The sequence below is a fragment of the Ascaphus truei genome, chromosome 10 (genome assembly GCF_040206685.1).
Source record: "Ascaphus truei isolate aAscTru1 chromosome 10, aAscTru1.hap1, whole genome shotgun sequence".
In the NCBI taxonomy this organism is placed as follows: domain Eukaryota; kingdom Metazoa; phylum Chordata; class Amphibia; order Anura; family Ascaphidae; genus Ascaphus; species Ascaphus truei.
This window is the reverse complement of record NC_134492.1, coordinates 15,689,685-15,703,556: the sequence shown is the minus strand read 5'-3', so window position 1 is coordinate 15,703,556 and position 13,872 is coordinate 15,689,685. Positions and strand designations below refer to the sequence as shown.

Genomic DNA, 13,872 nt, shown 5'->3' with positions numbered 1-13,872 from the left:
GGGTAGTCCCGGGGAAAAAATCCCTGTTTTCAAAGAAAAGGTGTCATCAGAGAGTTTAGGTTACTAAGCTTGTATTTAAACTTGAGTCTGTCCCACAGCCAGTGTGTGATCGCTGGCAAGGTGGGGTGTCCCAAAAGGCCTATCCGGTTAGCGAGCCACAGAATACTTTCTATTGAGGTGGGGCGTATTAGGTGGGCCTCCAAGGAGACCCATCTCCTGAGTGACGGATTTGTGCGCCAAGCTACCCACCGACTTGTTTGCGCAGCCCTGTAATACGAGAGAAGGCAGGGAAGTGCCAGGCCTGCTCCCGGTGAGTCTGGTTAGCAACTTGCGGTTGAGTCTGAGATTTTTTTGTTTTTTTAAGTGATGCATTAATGCCCTTTTCTCACACTAAAGAAATATGTTTCTTTTAGAGATTTCACTTGGAAACCCATCAGCAGCTGTAATGATATATTTTGTGTACTTTCTACAAATGCTGATTTTGTTCTTTCTGAAGTTGGCTTTTGGACCTACATTTCAAAGCAGAGTACTTTGACTTTATTACAAATCTGATATATCTTGCTAGGTAGGACTGGGCTTTTAAGTTTGCCATATAAACAAAATTAGCTACAGGATACTGGTTGTGTACCTAGTTTGTGTATTTTAACATAGGCAGTAAAGCAAAGTATTGTAATCAGCCACATTCAGCACTTTAGTCATGCATTGTAGAACTTTACTCGGAAGACCAATGAAATTCAGATTTATTCATTTTTGCATTTATTTTACATTATAGTTTTTCTGCCGTTCTTGATAGCTTCGTTTTCTCTGGTTGCTTACAAACTTGTGAGGCGAAACACTTCATTGTGAATATATGTATTCGTCATTTATTACATTGTACTTTTTATTTTATTTTTAATGGGGGAGTATTCATGTAAATTAGATTTTTCTCAGCCACAACCCCTTTCCCCCCCCCCCACCCTCTTGCACTAGTGTTTTCTGCAGTAAGAATAATTGCTGATTAATTAATCTTGCAGCGTTTTGCTGCTATATATTGGACATTGTTACTTTTAGAAAATATGAACAATTGCACTTCATCCATGTCTTTATGGATAGCTAGCTCAGAAATTATACAAATACTTAAATGTTCACTCTCAATTGACTGGTTTAAACATTTGAAAGTGCTTTAAGTAGTAGAGTGGGAAGCAATTTACAATTATTATACTTCCCTTCAATTAATTTTAAATAACGGAGCCCTGCATATGTCCAAGAAACCCACACTCATCTCTTTCAAATTGAAATTGTCCAATGAATTTAAATCAGAGTATAAAAATGTAGAAGCACATTGCATAAATCACACAGAGTTGTACAGATTTTTCCCCCGTAAGAGTAGTAAAGGACATTGAAATGCAATGATAACCTGTAAGCCGATGCCAGTATTTTAAGCGTTGTGGTGATAGTTTAGATCAGGCTGGACAACTCCAATCCTCAAGGGGCACCAACAGGTCAGGTTTTCAGGACATCCCTGCTTCAGCACAGATGGATCAGTCAACGACTGAGCCACTGCTTGAACCACCTGTACTGAAGCAGGGATGGCCTGACAATCTGACCTAGTTGGTGGCCCTTGAGGACTGGAGTTGGCCGCCCCTGGTTTAGATGGTTTTGTAAAATCGGTTTCCCTTGTCATTGTGCAATTGAAATAAAAAAAGATAATGATCACGAGGAGCTTTTACCCCCCCCCCCATTCCCACCCCCACCGTATAATTGTATGAACATTATACAATACATTGTGTATCAAGACATTTATTTGAATTGGGGGAAGGGACTTTCTGCAGAAATCCCATAGTCTTACCACCTGGACCCTGGTGTTCAGAAGATATGGATCTTGGCACGTTCGGGGCATAATGAGGTCCGTCTGCAGCTGAGCCAATGAATAAGCTGCGTTGCTATGACAGACATTTTTTTTCTAAATAAATGCGCTGCGAGTTCTATCTCTCTTGAGCAAGAAGGCTTCTGGCGATAAAACCTCGTGCTCACTGAGACATGGCGGTCCAAATAAACCTTTTTATATATATATATATATATATATATATATATATATACCTATATATTGGGGGTAATTGCTGTTTTAAATGATTGGGTCCTCGTAGCATTGCCTGAATGATATTTTAATATTATACATAGCATTGACTGCTCTTCTACGTATTTCTGAGATTCCAGAAGTTTGAGGAGATGAGTATTTTACAGATGCAATGTTCTCTACTGAGGTCCGGTCATGGTCACGGGGAAGTCCTCTTTGGGCCCTTGATCTATATGTAAAATTCTCCGAAAACAAAATTGTGACAAAATTAACCTTCACAAGGATAAGTAAGCCTGTGTTTTTTTTATGTTTGGGGACATTTTGTGAAGCACTAGTCCAGGGGTGGCCAAGTCCACTCCTCAAGGGCCACCAACAGGTCACTTTTTAGGATATCCCTTCTTCAATACAGGTGGCTCAATCAGTGGCTCAGTCGAAGACTGCACCACCTGTGCTGAAGCAGGGATATCCTGAAAACCTGACCTGTTGGTGGCCCTTGAGGACTGGAGTTGGCCTCCCCTGACCTCTGAAGTTTGCAGAGTAACTCATACCCCAGACAGTTCTCGGGTGCAACATAGATACTTATTCCCAGGCTCAATGCACTTCAGTTTTGAACCTGTTTTTTTGTCAAGACGTTTCTTGAAACAAGTTGATCTATTTATGTATGCCGTTTTCGCTCACACAAACTGATGGTGCCATGAGTGACACTGTTTAATGTAAGCCATTTCTCAGCCACTCCGCTCTTTCTCCTACAAACAAAATGTTCTGCAGAAACATTTGTGCTCTGTCCAAAGTGTGTCACACACTGAGCTCGTGAGTTATTCTAAGCACACAAGCTTGACCCACCTGTGCAGAAAGCTGTATAGGGTGCTGCCTCTTCTCTCGTGGCTTTACCTTACTCTCAGACAGTTGTCATTATCTTGGTCGAAAGGTCATGGCTAAATTGAATAAAAGGAAAGCAGTGTGTTCCTGCATGATGCACAAAGGCAGTATTGACTTTCTTAATCCAGTTTGCAGAGGGGTGAGAGAATTAAATTAGATATCTAAGCAAAGAAATTGAGAGCCTTTGAAAACAAAGATAAGAAGACGGCTTGTATTTTCCCTTTCCTAGGAGCTTTGAGCTCAAGATTTTGCAGGTGTGTCATCTGATCCATGGCTTGCATCGATCAAAAACTCTGCCAATGCATATTTAATTAGCGACGGGACCCTGGAAGCATTATGGCCATCATTCCCATATTGAATGTACTGTCAGGCTCTCTGAATGCTTCCCCACCTCCCCACCCCGCCTCGTTGTTTGGGGAGCTTCTGCATTTTGTCTGAGCATCTAAAAGTTTCTTTGTTTTTAGCTGCTGATGCATGGAGCGCCACTGAGGAGAATACAAACAAGGAAAAGCTAAAGTGTTTATTTTGTCTAGGAAGAAAGGTTGAACCAATTAGATTTTTTTTTTTTTTTTGGTGGGATCAGGATTTTCATCTCCTGAAAGTAAAAAACGAGAACAAAGCAATCCCATATTTTCTCAGATCGGTGCATATAATGCGTTTGCAAAAGTAGAATAAGTTTGCATTTCGGTCATTAAGCAGGGGTCCAACTAAAATATTTCAGACCATGGGGGATAGATCTTGTCTGGGAAGTACTTCGTAACTAAATATTAAGTACAAATGATGCGTGTGTCTAAGCGCTAGGTTGAGTTTCCAACAAAAACACCTATTTTATCATGTTATTTTATTACCCCGTGCTATTTGAATATGAGAGAATAAAAATGAGTGAGATCCTCTTGGACGAGTCTTGTACCATCGGCTCCAGAAACCACCCGTAGTAGCCTTTAGCAGCTGAATTGTATGTCCTTTGTTTCCATGAGCACAAGGCAAACAGGATGCGGAGAATAGGAAAACTATGTTTTGTTAGGGTATCCAAAAAATATAAGTGTAGTAAGGTTTAGAATTACCCGCTGTTATTGAAGAATTAGAAGGCATGGTTATTTTAGCAAAACAGGAACATGCTACTTGGCCAAATGTATCGTATTGCAGTGGTTCCTGGGAAGATTATTTGAATTTGCTGAACTTTTTTTTTCTTACAAAGACATACCACATTCTGGCTCAGATATGGGATTGCCTGATAAACAGACTCCACACACATCAACAGAAATAAAGGGCAGCAGTAATGGGACTCACATTTTGCTGTGTTAGGAGTCCATCAGTTTGGTACAGCTGGTTGCCTCCACCCATTTTGAGTGGTCAATGGATTCAATTAGGGAAGTAATTCAGGTCATTTGAGTGCATTTAACATTTGTTGAAGCAATTACGTTCACGGTTTCTTATAAGTACACTAGTCGTTTCTATCATATACAATTGGACGAATTTCTGTGTTTTTGGGCGAATTTAACTGCTTGAACAATGTATGTATTCACTTTTTAGCAAAATCAATAACGTAATATACTGTATAATTATTTTTCCAATATGTAAAAGAATACAGAGACATACTGCAACTTTATTTCTGCTGTATGCAGGAATAACTTACATCAGCATTAATTAGTGTTACATAGATCCCAGGGAGATGGGGCAGTTATCACATGCACTAAAACACTAGTGTACTGTTTGTTGTACTCGCAATTAAGTCAGTATTGTTCTCGGCAGGGCCCTATTTAAGGGGTAGGTCTTTTGATGTAGAACCGATTAAGTCTTTCCAGAATCATGGTATTCTTGGCTGAAAGGCCAAAAAGACCAAACAGAATATTTTTTTTTTATTCATGCTTTTTCAAAGAGTTTTCAACTGCACCTATGTGAACTGATTTTTTTTTATTTTTTTTGTACCCAATAACCCATTTTGTTGGAAACACATTGAAGGAAGATCGGACATTATACAAAATGTAATTAAGCTGCTAGATCTATGTACTTTAATCTTGTTTCGTGTTGAGAAATAAATATTTTTCCTGATTGGTTGAGGATAAAGAACAACGGTGTTACTTTAAGTGGTTCCTGAGTGTTTCTTTCACCACCAAAGTCCTTGCATATAAATACAGTAACTATACAGGACACTGTATCAAAGATTTATTTAAAAAATGGTGCAATTGCACCAAACACAATCAAATATTTGCAACTGTGTCAATTTGCAAGCAGTCGCATACTGTATATAAGTCTTTCAAATCTTACTTCTTACATTTGGCACAGAGGCCATAGGAGCAGGAGGCTAGCACCACCATGGCAGATTTCCTTGGCACAAGCAGAGAGGAAAGCTGCACCAGTTACAGGCGCTACTTTTGATACATCTCGTTATAGTATTACGCTGTCTCTCCTTCCATAACCGACTACAACCCCTCCCCAAAAACGCTCATGGAGCAAATTGGGTCAACAAATGGAGCAAAGCCCCTTGATACATTGATGCAGTCAAACGGTTTTGGACCAATGCGCCAGATTACCACAATTGATACATATCCCCCTTTTTGTTAAAGTGATTCATATTTACTAGACATTAAGTCAGGTGTCCTCAACTCCTGTCCTCAAGACACTGAACAGGGCAGGTTTTCAGGATATCCCTGCTTCAACTCAATCAAAGACTGAGCCACTGATTATGCCACCTGTGCTGAAGCAGGGATATCCTGAAAACCTGACCTGTTGGGGGTTCTTTAGGATGGAAGTTGAGAACCCCTGCATTAAGTACTATAAAGTTGCCAAATCATTCTTGGCCATAATATTTTTGTGTGTGAAGGAATCCAGAGAAAGGGAGCTGTTTTGCCAGTAATAAGCAACATCAAACTGGGAAACACCGGAATATATGGAAAAGCTGTGGCACACTTTAATTTAGACTCTTTAACTTTATTCCTTTTTTATTGTCGTGACATCACACATCGCATCTATAAATTATGCATGAGATCAGGAAAATGAAGTAACCAGATGTTTATAATGAGTAAGAACTTGGCCGTACCTCAACATTAATTTCCTGTAAAGGCCTCAGATTTTGTAGTGCAGCAGGAGACGATCCTAACATAACTTTCCATTCCAGTAGTCTGACCTCTTTGATAACAAACTCTTGCACTGCACCAAGTCAGGAGTGAACAGATTTAATATGCTACACATTTGTTGGGTGGGAACGCATCAAATATTGCTCTAATCTGGCACCTGCACAAAAAAGGCAGCATGGCTTTTCTGTGGCAATATTTCTTTAATATAAAAGGGGAAAACTGAGAAACAAGGACCGGAGGATTTCTGTATATCCCAGTTACGTTGGGATAAATACAGTCAATGAATTTGAATACCTGGCATGAACTCGTGGAATGGAAATCCTGTGGTCCACTGGGCCTAGAGCCATCACTGTCCTCCACTGTCCAACAGAAATGGGACGGGCAATGTGTGCGAATGATGGCTGGGTGCCTTTGCGTTCCTCTGTGCCAGAACTCAACCTAACAAGGCAAAAAAAGGGAGAGATTTATAGCTGAAGGTTATTGGTTTAAATAATGGTTACAAAGGTTTACAGTGCAGAACATAGCTGGTCAGGATCTGTCAGGTATTATTGCATGCTATGGCATTTCTCTCTGTTGAAGGAAGTTTGAGCATGTACCATAATGAGATCACCTGTTGGCTCTGAAGCATTATTGCTACATGTTTCTCCATTATTAAATATTTGCACAGGTGAATTAATATGAACTGGCATTTACAGAATGATGCTGCCATGTCTCATTGTGCCATCTTCTGCAGGGATGTATGAAGGCAATACTCGCTTGCATAACCACAATATAATTTATATGCCACACGAAGCCTTCTTTGCATGATGTAAATGTAAATTTGTTGGTATCCCCAAACTTGCAACGATTGTCAATGCATTTTGTTTCCAGTGTGAAAATGAGGTATGCCATTCTCAATCTGAGAAGTAGATATCAGACTTCAATTTGAGAAATAACATGTTTTATGTACTGGCGAAAACATTCTGTTTTCGCCATTATGTTGAATCGGAAAAATAATGTTTTCTAGGATGAGGATAGAAAAATGTCCGTGTAGAAAATGAGACCTACAAATAAATATCTTTTACCTGTGGACTGGAAACTCGGACACCTACACCAGCTCTCAGCATTGTGTATTGGTTGGAGATATATGCAAATATATATATATATATATATATATATATATATATATATATATATATATTGCAAATGTATTTGGAAATATATTGTATTGTAAGTATTTTTTTAGCGCACAAATAGAAATATCTTAAAACAGGCACTCCTTTCTTGAAACACGACACCGTAGAAATATTGTATTAATTAAAAAAATAAGCTGTATCTTTAAGCACAATACCTTGTTTTTTTTTAAATGTCTAATGGTTAGAGATCTCAATGACACATGAGGGAAATGTGTCTATCAGAATAAGTTAATGCTTGGAATAGAACATTAATTGAATTTGAAAACTGTACTGCACTAAGTGATTATATTGATTTAATGGAAATGCTTCCAATATAGATCTTTCATTTACATTAAGTATGTATGGCCAAAAATTAATTTATTCACCTGATTAACTATTGCCCCAGAATGATGGACAGCCAACACTGTTAAACAGATTCGTGCATCCTGAGAATATGAACCCTAGATAGGTATTCATTCACTAGCTACACATTCTCCCTGTATACTACAGAATAAAGATGCTGTTTTATCCACATGTTATTTTAGATTCAGAACACAGCACAATATTGCCCAAATCACAATCTAATTATTTTAGCTCAAATGTAAATGAAAAGACCCCATTTGGAGTGTATAAACTTGTGAGGGAAGATGTTAATATTGGAAACAAAAAACGTGACAAGTGTTGTTAATTTACATATACCAAAAGATACACATCCCTTCAACCATCTTTCTGTGCGACAAAGAAGAACCATGGTTGTTATTAGCACTCGAGCGTCTGTAAGCAAGGCAATTGTGTCACTTAATTTATGTTAGTTGAGGCGCTTTGAACATTCCTCTCTTTGCACTAATTCTCATCATTGGGCCATTTGGGGGGTGCATTAGGAAGACGTTACACGTATGTAAATATATAATAACATTGGAAATCAAATCCTGTGTTTGGGGTTATTATTGTTTTCACTCACTTTTCAACAGTTAGCCTAAAATTAAAGTTATACCAAACCTCAACAACAATATATATATATATATATATATATATATATATATATATATATTTTTTTTTTTACATCAATTGTAACCCTGGAGTGAATGGATATTTAATGAAAAAATACAACTGCAGCAATAGCACTTGAACGCTGATAATGTCTGTAGTATTTTGGGGTGGATGGGAATTAACCCAAGGCTGTGTCTTGTGCATCGTTCTGTATATCTATAATCCGTGTGCAGGCACAACCATGCCCTCACCCAAAAGCTGCCCAGTTGGCATCCCCATTGTTTCATAGACATGAATAGAACCAAGTCTCTTACCCAGGAATGGTAGTGTTTGAAGTTGTGTCTTGCTCTACAAATAGTGGAGCTGCAGCTTGCTCTTTCCAGGCTGGTATTGCACTGACCATATAGAAACATCTTCACATGTTGTTTTCATTCAATTTCATAACATTCTTTGGTCCATCGATTGTGTTTATTTATTTTTTTAATTTTCCAGTTATATATTTTTTGAACAAAATTTATTTGGGGGGGGGGGGCATTTTTAACAGCTGCCCGGAAGCAGATTGAATTTCTCAGTCGTTAAATTGAGTTGTTATTGAGATGAATAGGGGCCTTTCAAAATGCTAGTTCCCACCCAAATTTGCCCTGTTTTGTGTCAGAATTGTAAAGAAGGAATCTGTGGTAACAATATATTGAATTGTACTTGAATTAATCCATGTATCCAAAACCTTTGTCCTTGACTTTTGTGCACATAACTTTTTTGTTTTTAAATGGAAATCTGATACCTTTTTAATTTGTACCAACAATGTAGTCTTATAACTTGTGACTTTGTTTTTCCAGATTCAAGTCAATCAGAGAGTCCCAACCAGCCAAGTGATGCTGATATTAAGGATCAGCCAGAGAATGGTAAGTTATTTAACACCATTTACATTTTTTTTGTCCCTTCCTTGGAACAAGATACACTGGAGTTGTTAATAGATGCTTTAACCATTTAACCACCAACAGTGCTTGCAAACACACTACTATTTTTAGCATTCATTTTATACCCCAAAGCTTAACTCTGGATAGTACAGCCCCAATACAGCCTCAAATATCACCAAATATATCATATGCACATTGCTTACAATAGGAATTAGTAAGAAGATACATACAGATACAGTAGCCACACTTATGGTACCTGAATTGCATCAGAACTGTAGGCGAGCAGCAGCAACTGAGAAACATTTTTAAACTAAGTTTAGAATTGAAGATTCATTCTGGTGCTGTTTTTTTTAATACCAGGTTTTCCACCTGTTAGACTTTTTATACATAGCTCCGTAGTTTATTAATATGGTAATTTATTTATAATGCACCAGCATATTCCGCAGAACGTAGGAACAGTGCGACCATGGAGCTTACAATCTTAAAGGAGAGTAGGAATAGAAGGTAGAGCTGCAATCCCAGGTATGGGCGAGATTGGATACATGTACAGTATAAACATCTCCACTTTCATCAGTTTTGGCCTGAACAGGGGTCTGTTTTCATTGACAATGTCAGCTCTGAGGAGGCGATTGTCCATTGAGTTTGCCCCACACCGATGGCCATGTAATCAGATTTATTTAGTCAGCCCCCAACGCTTCAGGTTTTCAATCTTAACAAACATTTCCAAGATAAACTTGAATAAATATTTTGACATGCTTACATTTATTTCTTTGAATGAAGCATCATTAATAGGGGCGGCCTACTCCAGTCCTCAAGGGCCACCAACAGGTCAGGTTTTCAGGATATCCCTGCTTCAGCACAGGCTTCACTCTTCGACTGAGCAACTGATTGAGCCCCCTGTGCTGAAGCAGGAGTACTGAAAACCTGACCTGTTGGTGGCCCTTGAGGACTGAAGTTGGCCACTCCTGATCATTACATTTAACCTGTCATATATATCACTATCATTCGTTTAATTAAGGCTGATGTCAGACTGCAACTATTAGTGCGGTTTCTTCTGTAGAAAAATGCTCAGATTGTTGTATGCTGTGATATGGTTATGTATGGCATGTTACAAAGGAACACGTGGTCTTGGAGGCTGCATTAGTGACGCACTGATTAGCTTATGTTGCCCTGACTGAGTTTTAGTAGAATCCAGGGCTGTTGAATCTTGCCCTTCAAATGTCATTATGGGTCTTATTAATGTATTTCATTCCAACACTAGAGTTAGGGTGGAACGAAATTCCCATGGAGCTACATGAGGATTTAATTTGTATATAGTGCACACAATATATGCAGTTCATTACCGTAAGAACATACACACAGTTGAAAATACAGCTGAATAATATAAAGTAGAATAATAAGGTACCACTTAAAAAAAGGGAAACACTTGCCTAAGAGCATACATCACATTGCATTATAATATTATGTATTTATTATAGGGCTGATCCGCTGAACTAAGGGCCTCATAACTTAATTCTGATGTATCTGAAGCACAGAATACAGAAGGGAGTCGTATATCACGTTGCCCAATGTCATAATACTGATGCAAAAAAATAAAATAAAAACCGGTTTCTCAATACCAAAAAAACCCCCCATAAAATTCAAACCAAACGGAATTTTTCTTTAGTAAATCTGGTGCTATTTTGTTTTCTCACAACTACTGCGCCAGATTTGTGCTTAGGAATCGTTACAATCTTTTGATTGCACAATCGCAATCAAAATAAGACACCTAAAAAGGTTGTGTTACTATGTAGACTGCTGCATTCTACAACCTGCGTTCTAATCCTCCTGAAGTGGCCTATTCACATGAGTGGGTTTGCGAGCCCTCTTTAAACAGACCGCTTCTAGAAGGATTTTTTTTTCTTTCGGATTACAGATCATATGCACATATGGCTCTCAGCTCTCCTGGAGAGTGGAGCCATGGGGAGAGGAGTCTGCTGTAGTTCCCTCTGAAGCCAATTGGTCTGGTCGTGTCCCTGTCAGCTACAAGCATTTTCTTGTGGTTGTTATGCCACAGCAGGGTTCTCATTGCTCTGGAATGCTTATATCAGACAATAACAATGACTGTGACACTTAACTTGAAGCAAATTACTGTCAATGTGAAACTGGGGGAAACAAATGGCTTTTTTTAAATGTAAGATTGTGTGAAGCATTTTTATTTTTTTCCATGCAGAAATGTAACCACTGGAACCTGGAGAAGGTTTTACCCCCTGTTAAAGCCCCAGGTTGTCTGCATGCTGATTTATAATATAGTTCTCCCTTGTGATTTATACACCAGAAGGCTGTTTATTTTACAAATATCTGACTTGCGGTAGTCACAGTTACGTTCAGGGGCAGGTTTCAAATATGCATTTTAAAGCAATATGACCACACCCCTGAAAAATAGACTTGCAGTGCCCACTATAGGTTGCAGCTGTTTAAAACATCTCTGTTGTAATAGAGAATTCTTAATTCTTGTAGAGATAAGCGTTAACGAATCTATTAGCACCATTTACCAGACAGTTTTTCCTGAGGCCCTAGATGAAAGTAGACGCACATTCCAGCAATCTATAACTCACTTCTAACCTGCGTTTCTATTTGACCTGATGAATGGATTATCTGTACCATCTTGGTTCTTTCTTTTGTACCTTCTAGCCCAGGGGTACTTAACTTCAGTCCTAGTGCCCCTCCCCCCCTCTCCCAACAGGCCAGGTTTTCAGGATATCCCAGCTTCAGCGCAGGTGGCTCAATCAGTCCCTGCTTCAGCACAGGTTGCTCAATCAGAGGCTCCGTCTTCAACTGCACCTCTGATTGAGCCACCTGTGCTGACGCTGGGATCTCCTGAAAACCTGACCTGTTGGGTGGGGTGGTGGCTTGAGGACTGGAGTTGAACACCCCTGTTATAGCTAGAGAGTGAATGAGATTAAAATCAACAAAACACAAGGATTTCATTTTAAGGAACACGGTGCTCCAAACCCAGCTAAGAACATAAAGCACTTTTGTTCTCGATACCAATTCGTGGCAGCTCACTAAACTGGTTTTACAACTTTGCAGTTATAAGACTGAACTTGCAAATGCATCTTTGACATTCCATATTTCCTTTAACTCTTGTGCTCTGAAGGGGCCAGTTCTTTATGTCTACAGTGAAGTCGTATTGTTCTCAAGAGCATTGCACAAAACAAAGGAGATCTGAAATATGGTAGAAATGTATCAAATACATGTTGGTGCAACTGAAGCATACAATGGGCTCTATGTATCAATAGATATGTATGCACTGTCGCGTTAATTTTTTTACGCCTTTTCTGTCTGAAACGTGACATTTATGAAGTGTATTTCTACTGTTTTCGAATTTGGCGCACCCTGTGCTAGTATTTAGCACTAAGAATAGACGCGCCACCTTTAAGGTTAAGAAAAGTTACGCAATGCGCACATTTCTTAATATACAGACCTGCGCCAAGATGGAAATATAATCCCGCCCTAACCCCTCCCACTTGCTCTAGAAATCCCTCATCGCAGGCAGACATACCCGAAAATGGCACAATGTATATTAATTCATAGGCAGTGCCTGGCGCAGGTATAATTCAGCGCAGGTATATTTCAGCATGTTGCAACAAAGTACAATCATACCCCGCTTTAAGGACACTCACTTTAAGTACACTCGCGAGTAAGTACATGTCGCCCAATAGGCAAACGGCAGTTCACGCATGCGCCTGTCAGCACGTCCTGAACAGCAATACTGGCTCCCTACCTGTACCGAAGCTGTGCGCAAGCGGGGAGACTATAGAGCCTGTTACAAATGCCTTATTTACATCAGTTATGCACGTATATGACGATTGCAGTACAGTACATGCATCAATAAGTGGAAAAAAGGTGGTGCTTCACTTTAAGTACATTTTCGCTTTACATACATGCTCCGGTCCCATTGCGTACGTTAATGCGGGGCATGCCTGTAATGACTTTGCAACAGAATTTTCCCTTTGATACACTGAGCCCAATGTATTGGGATAACTTGTATCTTACGGTTGTGATATAGATCGGGTTTCTGGTTTTAACTGAAAAACACTGGGAAAACGCCACCAGCTGATCATCTTACACATCCAGTTTGAACCGATAAAAAATGGAAATGTAACATCTTTTTCTGTTGATTTTGACCTTTTGTAGCAGCCGAGCCACAGGTTGGAGACAAAAGCCACACAGGGGGAGTATGGGAACGAAACAAAAGGGCGCTGAGAAACCCCAATTTCAAATGCATGCCTCAATTTGTTTTAATTGTTAATGATAAACACAGATTTTTTTAACACTGGAAAAACATAAAAAATAAACCTCCGAAAACCGGAATCCTTAGATATATTTACTAAAGCAGGGTGGCCATCTCCTTAAGGGTCAACAACAGGTCAGGTTTTCAAGATATCCTTGCTTCAGCACAGGTGGCTCTCTCAGTGGCCTATTATTTGACTCGATCACTGATTGAGCCACCTGTGCTGAAGCAGGGATATCCCGAAAACCTGACCTGTTGGCCGCCCCTGCTGTAATGCAACTAAAGGTACAGAAATCCGAAAGGTCGTTCACAAGAAGCCCTCATTCAATGTACAGGAGACTGTTCTCCGTGTGATGTTTGAACAAAGGAAGTGAATTGAATTAGGCAAACTGAAGGAGGACGGCGATTTATTCTGTTTCCAACTATGGTATATAGGCCAAGAAAATCTCATTTTAGCTGAAATGGGTTTTTGGCTCAGAAACTCTCTGTTATTGAACACCTGTTTTATTCTTCTGCCCGGTCT

The 13,872-nt window shown here is 39.3% G+C and overlaps 1 protein-coding gene across 20 annotated transcripts in view; it reads left to right on the top strand.

The window, feature by feature from the left end:
• NFIA (nuclear factor I A) overlaps window positions 1-13,872 on the top strand; it is a 426,576-nt gene that overhangs the window by 276,108 nt on the left and 136,596 nt on the right. For all 20 annotated transcript variants that reach the window (XM_075615991.1, XM_075615979.1, XM_075615981.1 and 17 more), the window contains exon 3: window positions 8,993-9,058. In XM_075615991.1, the coding sequence (XP_075472106.1) occupies window positions 8,993-9,058 (66 nt within the window). The remainder of the gene's footprint in view (window positions 1-8,992; window positions 9,059-13,872) is intronic.